The sequence below is a fragment of the Glycine soja genome, chromosome 10 (assembly GCF_004193775.1).
Source record: "Glycine soja cultivar W05 chromosome 10, ASM419377v2, whole genome shotgun sequence".
NCBI lineage: Eukaryota > Viridiplantae > Streptophyta > Magnoliopsida > Fabales > Fabaceae > Glycine > Glycine soja.
In genome coordinates, this window is record NC_041011.1 from 22,709,605 (window position 1) to 22,728,790 (window position 19,186).

Below are 19,186 nucleotides of genomic sequence, written 5' to 3' on the forward strand. Positions count from 1 at the left end.
AAATATATTTCTGTTTTTATTTTATCTTCAATTTCAACATTAAATTTTAGTTTCCCTTTTTGATAAAATTTTCAAAAACAAATAATTATATATTTTAGTTTTTAATATATATTTATATTTTTATCTTTGTAGATTTATTATCCTATTTTTATCTTTTAATTTTTCGAAAAAAAATTTCTCTTCCCGTTTTAAATATTCAAATTCTCAGAAAATATATTTATAGCCCCTCCAATTGATTTTTGAAAAAAACAACTTGCCTATTTTTAATAGTTCAATATTACCTCTTATCTCTTAAACTGTGTTTTTCTAAAAATATTTCTACTTACTCATTTTAATTAAAAAAATTGTAATCGGAAAATTTTTAGGCTAACTACTTTATTCTTTATATAAATTTTCTATTTAGTTATCATTTAGTGTTGTCCAAATTTATCACTTACCCCTTCTTTAGAAAGAAATAATAAATATTTATTTTTTAGTATCGCACGTAATTATAAAAATGGCCAAAGACCCAAGCATGACCAAATTAGAAGTCCGCCAAGGCATAAATATAAATAAACATATTTGTCTGCCGGGAGAATATCAAGTAAATCTTCCTAGCGGGATCATTAATACTTTCCATAACACTCAATTTATAGGATCCAACACTGAATAATCACATACCCACCTGACATGGTTCCAACAAATATGCACATTAGTAAGAATACCCAGAATCAAAGACAGTCACATCAAGATGCTACTTTTTCCCTTTTTGTTAGGGGGAAGTGCACTTGAATGACTCAATTCTCAACCACACCATAGTCTAACCTCATGGGAGCAAATCAAAGATGAGTTCTTCAAACAATTCTTTCCATAATCAAAAATCAAAGCTATCAAGGAAAGGATAACTAGCTTCTGATAAACAACATTCGAGTCTCTCTTCAATGCATATGAGAGGTATAAAGCTTTACTTAGGAGCTGTCCTTGCCACGGTTACTCTAATTACCCCCAATCTCCATGTTTATAAAAGGAACAACTAATGAATATAGACGAATGATAAACGCTTCAACAAGAGGATACTATGTCAATGGAACCATGACCAAATTAAAGAAAATTATAGAAGATGTAGCAGCTAATGAATGGGCCCGTGATTGCAACTGCAACTCTCCAAAGGATGTTCCCAAAGAAGACACCGAAGATGAATCCCTCAAACAACAAACACAAATGAAAGCTATGATGGAAAACATAACCAAAAGCATAGTAAAACAACTTCAATCGTTGATACCGCCAAAACAACCAATACTCTCATGTGAAGAGTGTGGAGGTAACCACCACACCTCTTATTATATGAAGGAAGTAGCCAAGGAAGCCAAATTCATGAGAAAACACACTACAAAATTAGAAAAAGTTGTAATCAACCTTAGCACCACGTCCTACTATAACCTCGAGAACACCATGGAGGTAATAAAATTCATTAAAAAAATCAAGTAAAACAGTTAGTGGTGCAAATAAAAGAAATCCCCATCAAGGTTGACTACAATGTCATAACAACAAGAAGCAGGTTAGCAACTAAAAAGCTAGTAAGAAAGGACATGGAGGTAAATGAAAAAGTGAAGGAAGACCATAAAAGAGGAGGACGTGATAGTTGAAGAAATAGCACGAGAGCCAATTAAGAAAAAGAACCAATTAACATGAGAAGCTAAACAAGCAATTACACCTGAGAAGTTGTATCCTTGCAAACCAACAAATCAAGACAAGGAGCAGCGATATAGAAGGCTTATAGACTTTATTAAGAAACTCAATTTCACCATTCCTTTCACCAATGCCATAGACATGCTGCTAGAAAACTCAAAGCTTTTAAAAGACCTCATAACTAAGAAGGTGAGTTTGAAAGACTATGGCGCAATGACTTTTGAAGAGGATTGCAGTGTCATCTTGGAGAATCCAAAGAAGCTAGGTTATCCCAATAGTTATACTACTCCTATATCAATTGGGAGTCTATCAGTAGGTAGAGAATTCCCTGATCTTGGATCTAGCATCAACCTAATATCATTATCTTTGCTAAACAAAATTGGAAAGGTAGCGATGAACCAACATGCATGATGATGCAGCTAGCGGATCGTTCCATTAAATTTCCTTTTGGAATAGTGGAAAACATGCCTGTACGAGTTGGGAGGTTCACCATACCAGTGAACTTTGTCATCATGGATATCAAAGAAGACGCCGGTGTCCTTTTGACTCTAGGAAGACCATTCCGAGTACAATCTTAGCATCTCAGCGTTATTGTTTCCGTCTACAATTATTATCATGTCAACAAGTAACTTCTTACATTTTCTTTTAATTTATGTTATTAAATTTTTAGCACATTAATCTCTCTAGAAAATATATCTTTTATTTTCTATTTTGATTAGTTTTAGTTTTAGATAGTTTAAAATATAAAAACACAAAAATATCTTTATCCGAAAGGTTTTAATTTGAATATTCATCCTTGCACTATTTCCTTGGGAGACAACCCGAGCTTCACTTCAATACTACAATTAGGATTCGATCACACTTGACCGATGTAAATCCTAACGTAATTAAGACATTAACCATCATTCATGCTTGCCAATTGAGCTTATCACTAGCCTTAGGCCATTAACTCATCATTTTCTCTACAAAGCAAAAACTTGGAACCTTATTCTTCTTCCTCTTGCACAAGACCTTCAAGAGAGGAGAAGCCACCATTTTTGTTCTTCTTCAAAGCTCCATACTAGTATTCTTGAAAATTCTTCACTCAAAGTTTTGGTAAGAAGCTCTTAAACCTCTCTTTTCTTTTTATTTGTCCATCGTTTTCGTGCAAAACTCTTATTTTTGGTACCAAAATTTCATTTTTCATTCTTAGAACTTTGAGACATCAAGGACCAGAGCCCCTTGTTCATCTAAGTCATTCGTGTAGCTTCATTCAAGGTAAGGGGGGTCTTTCCACTTCTTGAATCCCAACCTTGTTGTCTTTGGAAGCTAGGCTTCATTGCATGTTGTTTTGATGTTCAAATATTCATAGCTACTGTCTTGGCTGGAACTGGAGGATATGTTGTTTTCTATAAATTTTAAGGTTAAAAATGAGTTCTTTGGGGGTTAAAAATTAGGCTTAGCCTTAAATTTCACTTAAATCAGAGTTTTCTAGCAAAAGTTATGAATAAAACAAGTTTAAGGACCTTTTGTAAAATAAAAATCTGTCACGAAATTGAACTGATTGTTATGGTTGTATGGATTTTTTTCTTAAAGTTTTGACCTCGAAAATGACTATGTTAGGTGTGAAAATATAGGGTAATATATAAGATTCACTGAAAATAAGTTAGGAGCAAAACTTTGTAAGAATGAGTGACAAAGTAATTTTAGACAGTAGACAACTTAACATTGGGATCTATGCCTTTGGATAAGTTACCTTAGAATTATTTATTTTCTGGAACTGTTGATTTAACTACTATATTATTGTTGAGGTAAACTCCGAGATCTGATGACTGATGCCTATTCTGGAAATTGTGATAATTCTCGGTTGATGAAATTTATGAGATGAATGCATGTATACTAATTATTATTATTGGTGAATGATAAGACCGGCAAATTGTGAGCTTTGGAAAATTATATATGTGGCGTGCGAATTCACATTCTGCTATATGTATCTATATATTGTTATTTTATCTATACGCGTTGTGGTTTGGGTCCAGGGATGTTCAACCCTCAGCAAATTGTTTGTTATGATTGTTAGATGGTTCTAATCATAGTTGTTATGTTGTCCAATTGTTTTGTGTGATGAGTAGTTTCTGCCGTTTAAGGGACCACGATTGGTTCCTTGAGAATAGTATGTAGGCCTGAGCTTCGTTGCTATTTCCTGTTTGTTTGTTTGTGTTATACATGTTTGTTGATGTACGTGGCACAAAAGGATATGAGAGAGAACAATGAATCAATGATTCTATTTTCTTTTGTGAGAAAGTAAGATTACATTGAGAAAGTGGATGATGGATAAAGATACACTGGGATATAGTGGGCTGAGAGGTTTGAATAACCTAGGGGAATTAGTGAGTGGTGACTATCCAACATTTGGTGCACTCATTTGGCACGGGTAACTCAGAGGCCTCACTTTGCTACTCTTGACGGGCTCCAAAATTATGCTTTTTGAGTTGGGAGATGAGGGGTTGATGTACGATGTATCCGTATGTAGTGAGGATTGATGGCGGTGATTGGGCCCAATGGTGAATTAAGTGTGATAATTACGTGCTTAGGATGCGAGAGTGTTGTTTTCTTAGAGAAACCACACGTCATGGTTAATTAGGTTGCATGTTGTCTTTGTTTGACTATTGTGTGTTTGTGGCATTTGAGGAGTGGAGGACTCACCCCTACAACCAACAACTTCCAGGTATTGAAGATGTCGAGTACACCGAGGCATTTGTGGGCTTGACATAGCTTGTAGAGTGAGCGGGTATGGCCATGAGTTGTTACACAGTCCACACGTTACGTTTACCATACTCGAGTCCACGTAGTGCTAGTAGATAGATCGAATGCAATGCCTATTACTATAGACCATACATTAACCTGCTATATCCCATGGCGATTCACCAATCGCACAAAGCTTCGATATTATGAAGATTCTTGCTTGTATTTCAGACAGGAAGAGCCACATCATGATTTGGAATTCCTGTTGACTCCAGTTGAGTACGATGGTTGGGACAATGTTCGCCGATACAGTTTGGAGCAAGTGCACCCACTGGAGGTTAGAGAGGATCATCGAGACCATACAGACATGTCGTCTGAGGAGATCGAGGAGTACCAAGAACTTTTGTGGCAGTTGAAGCATGCATCCAAGGAGGAGAGTGACGATCCTTCTGAGGACATATCTTAGTTAGTTCAATGCTTCTGGTGTGATAAGTGGTCTGCTCCGGTCCTAGTTTTCTTTATTGATTTTGATGTATTTTGAGAGAGGTTTCTCCATGAATGTGTATTTTGTTAAAGCAGGAATGCAAAAGTTTATTTTGCTTACTTTCATACTATCATGGGTTATATTTGTATTATTTCTTCCGTGGCACTACTGGTGTTATTTATTTATGTGTGAAGACTAAGTTATTCTATATCCACATTTATTTTAATTCGATATAAAGGTTTATTGTTTTTCGTTTGTTATAAACAAATAAAGGAAGAAGTTTTACTACTTGTAAGTAGCAGTTAAATATCATGACACATATTTCTAAAATAAATTAAATAAAAGCATTTTCAAGCAATATTTTTAGTCTGAAATTTGAGGTGTTACAAATAATGTTAAATTTATGTCATATTCTTTGTATTTTAAATATTTTGTTGTATTGTTTCAAATTTAAATATTTTGTTATATTGTTTGTAATTTTATATATATTTGGTAATTTAAATATTTTAGTTCAATTTAACTTGTTGGTTACATATCTTTTTTTTAATTTTAAATATGTATTTTAATAATAAAATAAAATACAAAGAAATAAAAATACTCTATATTTTTTCTTCTTTTTTAGTTTTGGTATCAAAATATTCTATAATTTTTATGTGAGTAATGAAATTACACTACACTACTCATGAAGTTGTGGTCAATCAATCAATTATTGTATCAGAAGAACTTTTAAACTAAAAAATAGAAATAGAAAATATTTAAAGAAAAACAATTTTGGATACATAATTACAGTACATAACATGTAAGGTAGGGTGAGCTTCTGTCCAAGCTTTTTTATTTTATTTTAAAAATGTAAAAGTAATGAAATACAAAATATTGCTATTTTTAACTAAATGATTTTTAAATCAACTTTATTTCATTTTAGTATAATATTTTAAAATAAATTTATTTAATAATTGGAATATGAATTAGAAAATAAAATATATGAAGTGATGTGTTCAAAAGAATGTGCGTCGGTGTTCCTAATTTTTATAAAACAATTCTTATAGTTTATCTTCTCATTATGTCATGTTAAATATTTTTTTACATTTCATTTATCTCTTTCTTTACCTTCTAAACACATGGTTATAAATTATGTAAGTTGTTTCTATTTTCATGTTATTATCACTGTTGGACAATGGCAAACTGAAGCCACAATTGTTTCATTGTGATGTCCCACATCGGAAATATAATATTCCTTTTCTTTATTCCCAAATTTCCTAACTGATTTTAAACAGTTTTGATTGTTATTCTTTTAACAAATATTTCCTTTTATTTAATGCTCTTGATTAGCTATAAACCAAATAGCATAACCTCCACTTTATTAGCAATTCTCTAACGGTCAATTTGTTAAATGTGTAGCTAATAATTATGATTTGTGGACATGAAAAGAGAAAGACGTTTTTCATTGGTTTTGCTATTAAAAAGAGGACTGTCATAGTCTTGCACAGACAGAAAATAATTTTCAATTCTTTTCTTATTATCTACTTCTAAAATTCTGGGCAATTGTTCTGTGATTTCCATAGCCTAAGGCCACGAGTGCACGTGTTCATAGGCTCGTTGTGTTAACCTTGGGGAGCAGTCGGCAAACTAGATTGCATCAAGGTCTAGCCAAATTTTACTTTCAAGGCAGTGTTTTTTCACGGCACAACAAACCTCCGATCTGTGTTATATTTTTCTGTTTTGTACTTCTGACTTCAAGTTTTTTCCAACAATTTGAAAGCAAAATTTTATTTTTTTCCTTGCATCAAGTACTAAACAGAAATGGCTGGAAGTCTATCAAAAATCATTCCGGATATGTCGAAAATAGAACCTCTAGATAGCTCAAATTATAGGAGATGGTCTCAAAAACTGTTGATTTTGTTTGAAGCCTTAGAGGTTGATTATGTGCTATTTGAAGATCCTCCCGCTGATGTCAACGCTTCTGAATCATCTACTCCTAAAACTCCTGCCACCCCTGTCGTCACACCGCTTCCTGCAGAAACCAAGAAAGCTGACGAAGAAGCAAAGAAGAAATATGAAAAGGACAACAAAACTGCTAGAGGTCATCTGCTAACTCATATGGCAGATAATCTGTTTGATCTTTTCATTAATCAAAAGTCTGCGAAAACAATATGGGACACTCTGCTGAAACGTTACGGCGATGACGATGCTGGAAGAAAGAAATATGTGGCTAATGTGCTTCTAGAAAAATTTCCACCTTCGTGGAGTGACTACCGCAACCAACTGAAACACAAGAAGAGGGACTTGTCACTTCAAGAATTAATAAATCATATGAAGACAGAGGAGGCCAACCGACTTAAAAATAAGCATGTTTTACATTCTGTAAATTCAGTTAATGCTAATGTTGTTGAGTTTGCTGATCAATACAGGTCAAAAGGAAAAGAAAAATGATTTCAGAAAAAAGGACAAAAGAAAACACACACTAATATCAACAAAGGTGTTAACAAGATTCAGAAAAGAAAGGGTGAGTGCTATGTTTGTGGCAAAACAGGTCATAAAGCTTATGAGTGCAAACTGAGGAAGGGACAACAATCTAACAACTCGAAACCTGCTGCACCACATGCTCCTCAAGCACATCTAGCAGAAAATGAAGAAGTGATAGCTGCTGTGGTAGTGGAGGCAAACATGGTCGACAACAAGGTGGACTGGATTCTAGATACCGGTGCTTCTAAACACTTATGCGCCAACAAAGAGCTTTTTCACCAGATTGAGGATGCTGATGACGGAGAATGTGTTTTCATGGGAAATTCAGCTACAGCTGGAGTGCTTGGTAAAGGAAAGATTCTCTTTAAACTTACTTCTGGAAAAACATTATCTTTGAGTGATGTTTTGTATGTTCCCTCTCTGCGTAGGAACCTAATTTCTGGTAGTTGTCTAAATAGAGCTGGATTAAAATTGGTTTTTGAAGCTGACAAAGTAGTAATAACTAGAAATGATGAACGCTATGTTATTAAGTTCTGGTATGTCTACCCAAATGTGGGGGGAAGCCATTTTGTCGTCCTGTTATATACTAAATAGAGTTCCCCATAAACGACTAGATAAAACTCCCTATGAATTATGGAAAGGATTTGCGCCAAATTTAAATTTTTTAAAAGTATGGGGATGTCTTGCTAAGGTAGCTCTACCAGATTTCAAGAGGACTAATGTAGGTACCAAAACTTTTGATTGTGTGTTTATTGGATATGCTCAAAATAGTGCTGCTTATAGGTTCTTGCGTTTGAATGATAATTCTATTTGTGAATCTAGAAATGCAGAATTTTTTGAACAAGAATTTCCTTTAACAAAACATGTTAATGAATTGATTTCTTCTTGTAATACTACTTCAGTGCCTTTACATTTGCGTACTTCTTCCTCTGTAACAAATGAACAAGTTAATGAACCTAGAAGAAGTAAAAGGAAGAGAATAGAAAGTAGTTTTGGACCAGATTTTGTTACTGCCTTCGTGGTTGAAAACAATGATGTCGATAAAATAAATGATGTTTTTGTATCTACTTTTCTCATTGAGGAAGATCCTAAAACTTATAATGAGGTTGTAACTTCCATTGATGCCAATTTTTGGAAAGAGGCAATTAATAGTGAATTAGATTCTATCATGTCTAATCATACTTGGGATTTAGTTGACTTACCTAAGGGAAGTAAACCAATTAGATGCAAATGGATTTTTAGAAAGAAATTAAGAACTGATGGAACCATTGATAAATTTAAGGCTAGATTAGTAGTTGTTGGTTACACACAAAAGAAAGAAATTGACTATTTTGATACATATTCTCCTGTTACTAAAATTTCCACAATTCGTTCTCTTGTTGCTTTAGCTGCTATTCATGGACTTATAGTGCATCAAATGGATGTAAAGACAGCTTTTCTTAATGGTGACTTGAGAGAGGAAATTTATGTGGAACAACCTGAGGGCTATGTGATTCAAGGTCAAGAGAACAAAATGTGTAAGTTGAGAAAATCATTATATGGCCTTAAACAGGCTCCCAAACAATGGTATGAAAAATTTGACCAAACTTTGGTAAGTGATGGTTATATTGTGAATTCATCTGACACTTGTGTTTACTCTAAATTGTTTGGACAAGAATGTGTGATAATATGTTTATATGTTGATGACATGTTAATTTTCGGTACTAATGTGACTGTAGTGGAAAAGACCAAATTATTCTTATCTTCTCATTTTGATATGAAAGATCTAGGAGAAGCTGATGTGATTCTTGGAGTTAAAATGAGAAAAAGTGATAATGGTTTTTCCTTGTGTCAGTCACATTATATTGAAAAGATACTTAAAAAATTTAACTGTTATGATGAATTACCTGTGAGAACTCCTTATGATCCTAGCATACATCTTAAGAAAAACAATGGTTCTAGTGTTTCACAAACTGAATATGCTAAAATCATAGGGAGTGTTATGTTTCTCATGAATTGTACTAGACCTGACATAGCATATGCTGTGAGTAGACTAAGCAGATATACTCACAATCCAGGTAATGAACATTGGACTGCACTTCGTCGCTTACTCAGGTATCTTAAAGGTACTATGGATTGGTGTTTGCATTTTTATAAATTTCCTGCTGTGTTAGAAGGATTTTGTGATGCAAATTGGGTTACTGATAATGATGAAGTAAGTTCCACTAGTGGATATGTTTTTACTTTAGGTGGAGGTGCCATATCATGGAAGTCTTCCAAGCAAACTTGTATAGCACGTTCAACTATGGAATCAGAATTTATTGCTCTTGATTTAGCAGGTCAAGAAGCTGAATGGTTGAGAAACTTGTTGGCAGATGTGCCATTGTGGGGGAAACGGTCTATACCAGTTTCTCTTCATTGTGACTCTGAAGCAGCTATTGGAATTGCTAAGAACAGTGTTTATAATGGAAAAAGGAGACACATACGCATTAGACACAGTTCAGTCAGAGAATTGTTAAAAAATGGTGTGATCTCATTACAGTTTGTTAGATCAGAGAACAACTTGGCAGATCCGTTCACTAAAGGTCTAACAAAGAAAGTTGTACTTGAATCGTCGAGGGGGATGGGGCTTAAGCCTTTGTGTTGAGGAAAGCATGGTGGATACCATCAATGGTCAAACGAAACCATATGATTACTCTATTGTATTACATTTCTCATCTCCATGACATGTGGTAATACATTGTGGATAGGTTGAACTTTTAGTTCTTAATGAGTGCATAGCCTTAATTATTAGGTGGTCCATATGAATTGGACTTGATGGACTCACCGCTTGTTATTTTGAAAGATGAGAATTTTTTGCTCTTAATGAATCCATAGCCTCTTTGGTGGTGCTTTTGAGACGCACTTGATGGATTCAACTTCGTAAGAGTGAAGGTGGGCCGCCTTCTATGAAAGAATTAGGCTTTCTTTCTAGAGCTCTCATTAGTATCCAAGGTGTGCGCATGGCCATTAAAAGCGCTGGTTTGTAATATCGCGGAAATCACAAATATTAGAGAAATACATGTGTTGTAAGGGTCTCATTTGAAAACTTGGTAGTTCAAGAGTAATTCACTACCTAGACACAATTGTTGCCTTACTTCACTATGTATCAATTCAATCATTATGATATTGATACTTAAATGTTACTCTCTCTTTTGCCCAGAAATTGCTTTTTTTTTTCCAGCTTTACCATTGGTGGGGGATTGTTGGACAATGGCAAACTGAAGCCACAATTGTTTCATTGTGATGTCCCACATCAGAAATATAATATTCCTTTTCTTTATTCCCAAATTTCCTAACTGATTTTAAACAGTTTTGATTGTTATTCTTTTAACAAATATTTCCTTTTATTTAATGCTCTTGATTAGCTATAAACCAAATAGCATAACCTCCACTTTATTAGCAATTCTTTAACGGTCAATTTGTTAAATGTGTAGCTAATAATTATGATTTGTGGACAGGAAAAGAGAAAGACGTTTTTCATTGGTTTTGCTATTAAAAAGAGGACTGTCATAGTCTTGCACAGGCAGAAAATAATTTTCAATTCTTTTCTTATTATCTACTTCTAAAATTCTGGGCAATTGTTCTGTGATTTCCATAGCCTAAGGCCACGAGTGCACGTGTTCATAGGCTCGTTGTGTTAACCTTGGGGAGCAGTCGGCAAACTAGATTGCATCAAGGTCTAGCCAAATTTTACTTTCAAGGCAGTGTTTTTTCACGGCACAACAAACCTCCGATCTGTGTTATATTTTTCTGTTTTGTACTTCTGACTTCAAGTTTTTTCCAACAATCACAAACTCAATGGATTCTCAAGTTACAAAGTGTTCTGACTTTTAAAAAGAATTTCAATAACACAAAGGATTTCAGCTCATCAAAAAATAATAAAACAAAAAATATGCAAAAAAGTTAACAACAACATATAAAAAATAATATTATTTTTAGTTTAAAGAAAACGTAAAGATAGATAGTTAAAAAAGAAAAATATAAATAAAAGGCATTAAAAAAATAAAAACAAATATTTTTTTTAAAACTCAGTCTAGAGAAAAAAAAGCAATTTCTAAACTCAGTTAAAAAAACACGTTTAGTTGGAGAATCGATTTTTGTAATAAGTTTTTTTTTTAACCTTAGTTCAGAGAAAAGAATCGATTTCTAAAATAAGGCAAAATTAAAAAAAAAAAAACATTGTTCACCTTGAAAAATCAATTTTTCGTGAATCGGTTTCTCAACGTGAATAATGTTTTATATAATTTGTGTAAACAATTTTACATTTGTATTATTTGAGCAACTAATTATTTTATTTATATTATGTGTAAAAAATCTAAAAGAGTAAGAGTTACTTTCTATTCCGGCCATGTATTTTTTTTTTAATTTTTATAAGTAACTAATTTAACTATTAGAGTTATTTTTTATCTTTGATTTTTAATCTAATACTTAAAAGTAACTTGCTAGAACGGTTAAATTAAAAGAAAATAAAGGATATGAGTAATTCTTTAAAAGTTAGTGTTGGAATTTAAAAAATATATTATCTACTGATTCTAAATCATTTGATATAAAATTGATTATATTTAACAATATAGTAATAAATGATCGAATAATAGTATATAAACTTTTACAATATTAATATACTTTGATTAAATTTTAATGCTAAATTTATTTATTTATACAAGAGAATAGTAAATGAAACTATAAAATTGTTTATTACATATAATAATTTTGTTATATTTTATAATAATTGATTTAAAATAAATAATATATGAATTAATAGTATAAATAATTTTTATATTATTATTCAATGATCAAATTAATTTTTTAGTTATTAATTTATTATTTTAATTTAATTTAGTCTTTTAATATTTTTTTAGTTCAATTAGATTTTTTAATTTTTTAAAAGATTTAATTTAATTTTTATGGTTGATTCCACCTAAAGCGGTAAGTCTGTGAAGAAAAGCTAAGGTGAAAATCATATAAAACAAAATTAATTTCTAGTTTCCATATAATAAAATAAAATATATATTTCATCTTCTATAAAAATATTTGAATTTCATCTCTTAAAAGTTTAAGTATATTTTTAATTTCATTGAAATGTTATTTTTTTTGACTCGAGATAAGATTCAAATATTTTAATCTAGTTGTATGTTTTATTTTACTTTTTATATGCATAATTAATAAAAAAATTATTACATTTTACATCAATTATATATATAAAATTAACTTAAAAAATATCATATAAATATCAGTTATGCGTGTCAAAAAATAATTATTATAGTTATGAATTTAACTGAACATCTAGCTAAAAAATTATATATTTTAATTTTGAAACAATAAAAAACATATTAGAAATTATGAAAGAATGAATTTTAGATATTTTTATATTCACGAAGATTAAAAGTATATTTTAGAAAAAAAAATCAAAAAAGAAATTACACATATTTAAATAACTTAGATTGTGATGATTTCATCTCGTGGGTGGAGCGTGCGAAGGGAGAGGGGGTCAGTCAAGGTCAGCATAGAAAGACTCCCTCTCAGTTCCGACGAGGCGGCGACTCTGCATTCCCACCCACCTAACTTCTCTCTCTTTCTCTCTCTAGGGTTTCGCCATTTATCCCTAATTAAGCTAATTTCAATTTCATTTTTAAGGCTGTGTTTGAAAGTGTGTTCAATGGGTACTCCGGAATTCCCAGATCTGGGAAAGCACTGTGCTGTCTCGGATTGCAAGCTCATCGATTTCTTGCCCTTCACCTGCGATTGCTGCGACCAGGTTCTTCCATTTTCCTCTCTCAATCTCAATCTCCATTATACCCCCAAACATGCGATTTTGTTAATTAAAATACTCCTAAAGTTGTAATTTGCTAAAGTGATTATATCATCATGAAAAATGGGACATAGACTATTCATCAAGTAGTATGAATAAAATTGTTCCTTTAATTTTTAATAACCTTTTGCGCTTGATCTGTAACATCATATCAACTTTGATTGCATAGTTAGTAGCTAATTGGGCGAGAATCTCTTTTCCCAGTAGTAGAAATTTACACAAATTTGTAGGAACTAAAACGACGAAAATGAGTTACTTTTGAAATGATAAGCTATGGAAGGATGGGTTTATTTTTATTTTTGTGTTGAAGTGGGGATGGGAAGTTGGTTAGTTGTTGTACTTGTACTAACCAACTTAGGTGCATAATAAAACAATACAAGAAAATTGTAGAGATGGCTTCGAGAATTTGGAATGACGATAAAAATAGTTATAAACTTCTTTTTTTAGGTTAAAAGTAGTTATAAACTTCTTTTTTTAGGTTAAAAGTAGTTATAAACTAATGGTGCTTGAAATCGCATTTTTTGGCCACACTTATGCATAAAGCTATATATACTAGCATGTAGAAAACGTGCATATTTTTGTGTGTTGACTTTTAATCCAAACACCTATCAAGAGATAAGGAGAGTGGTTGATAAGAGTGGGAGACCAAAACGATGGGAATGATTGGCTCCTTATTGTTTAAGCTTATGGTTATTTTTAGGATAAAACAGGTGAAGTTTTTTAGGTGTTGTTTTCAGACTGATATTGAAGTTTCACTTTACCTCTGTAACTAATGCCAAGTGCCAACCATTACTTGCTGGCTACTAATGTGAAACCCCAATTATAATGTGAGAATGACACCAAAAGCACTTAAGGAATTGCATCTTGGTATTGCTCTTATTTTTATTTCCACAAGCCTCAAAGTCCACTATATAGAAGTATCACCAAAGTATATATATTTAGGTGTGAAAGGCTGTTTTAATGTTTTAAACCATTGTTGTTAAACCCTTGAGTTAACTCATAAGACTCTTATGAGTTTACTATTCTAGTTAGCATGTTGACTCATTGTCAAACTCTTTTGTATGTAAACACATGTAAACTCATTAAAACCGTGTAAACTCTTGAGTCAAGAAGCGAGTCAACATTTGAAATCAAATGTAATTTTTCCTCCATTGACCCCACAACAATGTTTTTAATGACGGATGACGGTTCATGGCGGAAAGCCAACAATCCACCGTAAAAATATGACGGATAGTGTAGCAGCAAATGACGGACGTCATGGCGGACAAAAAAAATAAAAAATAAATATATATATGTATATAGATATATATATATATATATACACACACACACACACACACAAATAAATATTAACAAAACAATAGATAAAAAATAAATATAAATAAAAAATTAAAAAAACAATGGATTACATTCAAATAAACTAAAAGAGTTTCATGAGTTCACATAATAACCAACACCAAATAAACTCATTCAAGAGTTCAAAATAACAAAAGGATAATAGCATAATGCAAAGTGCAAAGTAAAGGTTGAGGCTCTAATCATCTTCTTCAATTCCAACATAATCCTCTTCGTTGTTATCATAAGGTAGTGGAGTATCTCCCTCACCCTTTTCTCCATCAGACGCCTCAAAATTAATCATGATTTCTTCTTCTTCAGATTCAAGTTCAATATCCTCAAACTCTAGATCCTCATTATTTTCTTGGACTGCTTTTTGCTTCCTTGATGAAAATCCAACAACCATTGTCCATTTTTTAGAAGTGTGGGCAGCAGCCGCAGTAGGACCCATCACTTGTTGGTTGCTTTCTTTCCCTTTTTTTCCACCTAGTATACATCCTACACTCTCCAACCCCCGAAGCCTCATACACAGTTGCCCAATTTAGTGCATCATCATCTTCAAATACTAAATCATTTCCAGCATCATTATCATCATCTTCATCCATCTCTCCCACAAGCAATTCATTGCACACATCAATATCATTAAGAGAAATTGGATCAATTTCATCTCTTGCATTATATCTTTGCTTCTATTGTTGGTTGTATTTGACAAACACCAAATCACACAACTTCTTGTGCTCAAGCCTATTTCTTTTTTGGAAGGAATCTACAACATAACAAATAAATCTTGATCTCAATATCAAATACACTCCAAATAAAACTTGACCATCAAAATTAAATAAGAATTAAAAAGCATAGTTAGAGTTTTGTCACTATTACTTGCTCAAATACACTCCAATTTCTTTCACATCCTGAAGTACTGCAAGTCAAACTCAAAATTTTAATAGCTAGTTTATGCAAATTTGGAGTTTGTGACCCAAACATTCGCCACCAATATACTACAATACCAACCAAGAGCATAACTTAGAATTCTGAATTGTAACATTAATACGTAAAAAAAATAGTATAATATTAGTATTTGTCATTTGGTAAAAGTTTCTTACTAGGAGAATGAATTTTCCTTTGAGCCATTGCAAACTTAGAACCAAAGTGTTCAGCACCAATCTTGTAAAGATGCAACATAGTTAGAATTTTCTGTTGCACATCAAATTGTGGAACCAACTTCTTAATGCAATCAGTGTTGTCATAAAAGAACTCTGGATTTAAGAAGTGGGCAGCTGCATGCAATGGTCTATGAAGTTGACAATTTCATCTTTTATCAATGATTGCAAACACATCTTTGTACTTGCTTTCGTTGTTGTTGAAAGACTTGATAATTGTTTCTTTTGCCTTGTCCATTGCTTCATAAATATAGCCCATGGCTGGTTTCCTTTCACCATCCACAAGACGAAGCACTTTGACAAGTGGAGCCATGACTTTAAGAGTGTAAACCACACTATTCCAAAAAGAAGGCATGAGCACTACCTTTGCAGCTTCTTTCCCCTTAGGCTCCTTAGATAACTTGTTTAAGATCCATTCATCAGAAATAAACATCTTTCTAATATTAGCTTTCTCTTTGTGGAGCCTTTCCAAGGTTAGATAAGAAGTGGAAAATCTAGTAATAGCATGTCTCACCAATTCCCTCTTGTTTGCACAATTTCTCAACAAGCTTAATGTACTAGAATGGGCATAGATAAACCCAACTAGATTAATTGCCCTTCTAATTGTCTTCTTTATCAAGGGAAGCTTCCCAATGTCTTCAACCATCCAATCAATACAATGGGCTGCACAAGGAGTCCAATAAATATGTTTCCTTTTGTCCTCTAACAACTTACCCGCTAAAACATGGTTGCTCCCATTATCAGTTACAACTTGAATAACGTTCTCTTCTCCAACTTCCTCCACAATAGCATCAAGCAACTCAAAAAGTTTTTCACCTGTCTTCACAAAATCAGAGTCATCAACAGACTTCAAAAACATTGTACCAGCTTGAGAGTTAACCAAAAAATTAATGATGCATCTTTGTTTCTGATCAGTCCATGCATTGGACATAATAGTACAACCATACTTGACCCATTGCTCCCTGTGGCCTTTCATCAAATTTTCAGTGTATTCAATTTCCTTCTTCAGAAGTGGAACTCCGATGTCATGATAGCTTGGAATGGACAAATGTGGCCCATATTGACCAATGACTACAACCATATTCTCAAAGCTTTTCAATTTAATGAGGTTGAATGACAAACCAGCTTGATATCAAAAGCGAGCAATATATTGATGCACCTTCAAATACTTCATTCTTATCCATTGACTCTCTTATATTCATTTGCCTCAACATCTCCATTTTTCTCTGATTGATTGCATTTTCGGGATGAAATGGAGAAAAGCATCGGGGGTGTTATGTGATGCAAAGGTACCGATCAAGCTAAAGGGAAAATTTTATCGGACTGCGGTAAGACCGGCGATTTTGTACGGAACAGAATGTTGGGCGGTCAAGAGCTAACATGAGAATAAAGTAGGTGTAGCGGAGATGAGGATGTTGCGGTGGATGTGTGGTAAGACTCGACAGGATAAAATTAAAAACGAAGCTATTAGAGGGAGAGTTGGAGTAGCGCCTATTGTAGAGAAGATGGTGGAAAATAGACTTAGGTGGTTTGGGCATGTAGAGAGAAGACCGGTAGACTCTGTAGTGAGGAGAGTAGACCAGATGGAGAGAAGACAAACAATTCGAGGCAGAGGAAGACCCAAAAAGACTATAAGAGAGGTTATAAAAAAGGATCTCGAAATTAATGGTTTGGATAGAAGTATGGTACTTGATAGAACATTATGGCGAAAGTTGATCCATGTAGCCGACCCCACCTAGTGGGATAAGGCGTTGTTGTTGTTGTTGTTGATTGCATTTTCGGGATTCTTACAAAACCATAGTGAAAATTTTCGGGATTCTTACAAAACCATAAAAAAATTTCTTCAAATCTATTGTTCTATTTGTATTTGATTTTATCAGAATTCTGAACCATTGATTTTTCAATCAATGTTTGTTAGTGCAATTTATTTTCTAATTTCTAAAGTGAATCTTCACTTTAGAGGAGCCAAATTCGTCATTTATAGGTTGATTTTTAATATAACTCTTTATACTATGTAAACTCTTATGAATTTATGAGTCTAGTTTGCAGAAGTTCCACAAGTTTTTGTAATCTCTTAAGTTTGGCTATCTTGTTTTAAACTTCTAAATATTGGAACTGCACTAAAAACTTTTGTACCCCTCAAAAGTCAATTTTGGGTAAAGCTCCGCCACTGTTTATGATTTTCAGTTTTGGTTATGTATTAATCATTTTTATTTAATTCTGGTAAGCACTTACACTTCTTGGGTTCATGCAAGAAACAATATTCTGATTAGTGATTTTGCCTGATGACATTCTGGGAATTTGTCTAGGTATGGAATTATGGATTAGTATTGTACCTCTGTTCAGTTTAAAAGCTTTTTGTTTGGCCTAACTATATCAGCCAAATCTATTGCAGGTGTATTGTTTGGACCACAGAAGTTATAATAAACATCAGTGTACAAAAGCTGACAAGCAAGATGTCACAGTAGTTATATGTCCACTTTGTGCCAAAGGAGTTCGCCTAGTTCCTGATCAAGATCCAAACATAACTTGGGAGAATCATGTCAACACCGAGTGCGACCCATCGAATTATGAGAAAGTCACAAAGAAGAAAAAATGCCCTGTCCCTGGGTGCAGAGTGATATTAGTATTCTCAAACACAATTAAGTGCAGGGACTGCACAGTAGAGCATTGTTTAAAGCATCGGTTTGGACCTGATCATAAATGTCCTGGTCCCACAAAGGTGGAATCAAGTTTTTCATTCATGAATCTTTTGAATGGGAGTAAAAAGCAGGAGTCCAAACCCAAGTCAAGTGCAACCTCATGGAGTACAAGCTTTCTTAATGCGGCTTCTAACGTTCGAGCTTCGGCTGAGGCTGGTGTGTCAAAGTTAAGTTCCTGGCAGACAGCAAGGGGTGGGGTTGGACAGAGCCATAGCAGTGGTCAAGTGGAGCAATGCCCTCAGTGTGGTGCTAAGTTTTCCTCAGTTACTACTTTGGTTGACCATGTGCAAAAAGTTCATGAAAGGAGTCGCAACCGATCTGGAGCAAAGGTTACAATTGATGTTTGTCCAAAGTGTAGTAGAGGATTTCGAGATCCGGTGGCCCTAGTGGAACATGTTGAGAGGGATCACGGTGGAAGTTCTAGATCATAGGTACGAGTTGCTATTGTTATTGAATGAATTTTAACTTGAAGAAATTGCATATTTTTGCTATAAATAGTCTGGAGGAATATAGTGTTTATAAACATGAATTTAATTGGAATACATCGAGAGTGTAAACATTGTCATTCAATCATGTGGTAAAAATTGTAAATTGTTGACTTTTCTTGTAATTACTTTAAAAGTCATATTTAAGGTGATTTCTAAAATCTAATTCATTGATAGATGATATTATAAAAATCTTTACACATTGTATATCAAAATTAAACATTCATGTGCCCGATCTTGCAGCACCTAAAGTGTGAATATGAATTTGAAGTTTTTTTATTTATTTATTAAATGTCTATGTCACCGATGGACTGATAACATTGTTTAATTACTCT

General features: G+C 33.2%; 1 protein-coding gene and 1 long non-coding RNA gene across 2 annotated transcripts; both read left to right on the forward strand.

The window, feature by feature from the left end:
* Positions 1-12,811: 12,811 nt before the first annotated feature.
* On the forward strand, positions 12,812-19,017 carry LOC114371151 (zinc finger AN1 and C2H2 domain-containing stress-associated protein 16-like). The gene is made up of 2 exons (XM_028328583.1): positions 12,812-13,115; positions 18,060-19,017. The coding sequence occupies exons 1-2, from the start codon at positions 13,017-13,019 to the stop codon at positions 18,795-18,797; spliced, it is 837 nt and encodes a 278-aa protein (XP_028184384.1). The 5' UTR covers positions 12,812-13,016; the 3' UTR covers positions 18,798-19,017.
* LOC114371152 lies at positions 13,123-14,454 on the forward strand. Its single transcript, XR_003658020.1, has 2 exons — positions 13,123-13,616; positions 13,648-14,454. It is a non-coding gene; the product is annotated as an uncharacterized LOC114371152 (long non-coding RNA).
* Positions 19,018-19,186: the final 169 nt, after the last annotated feature.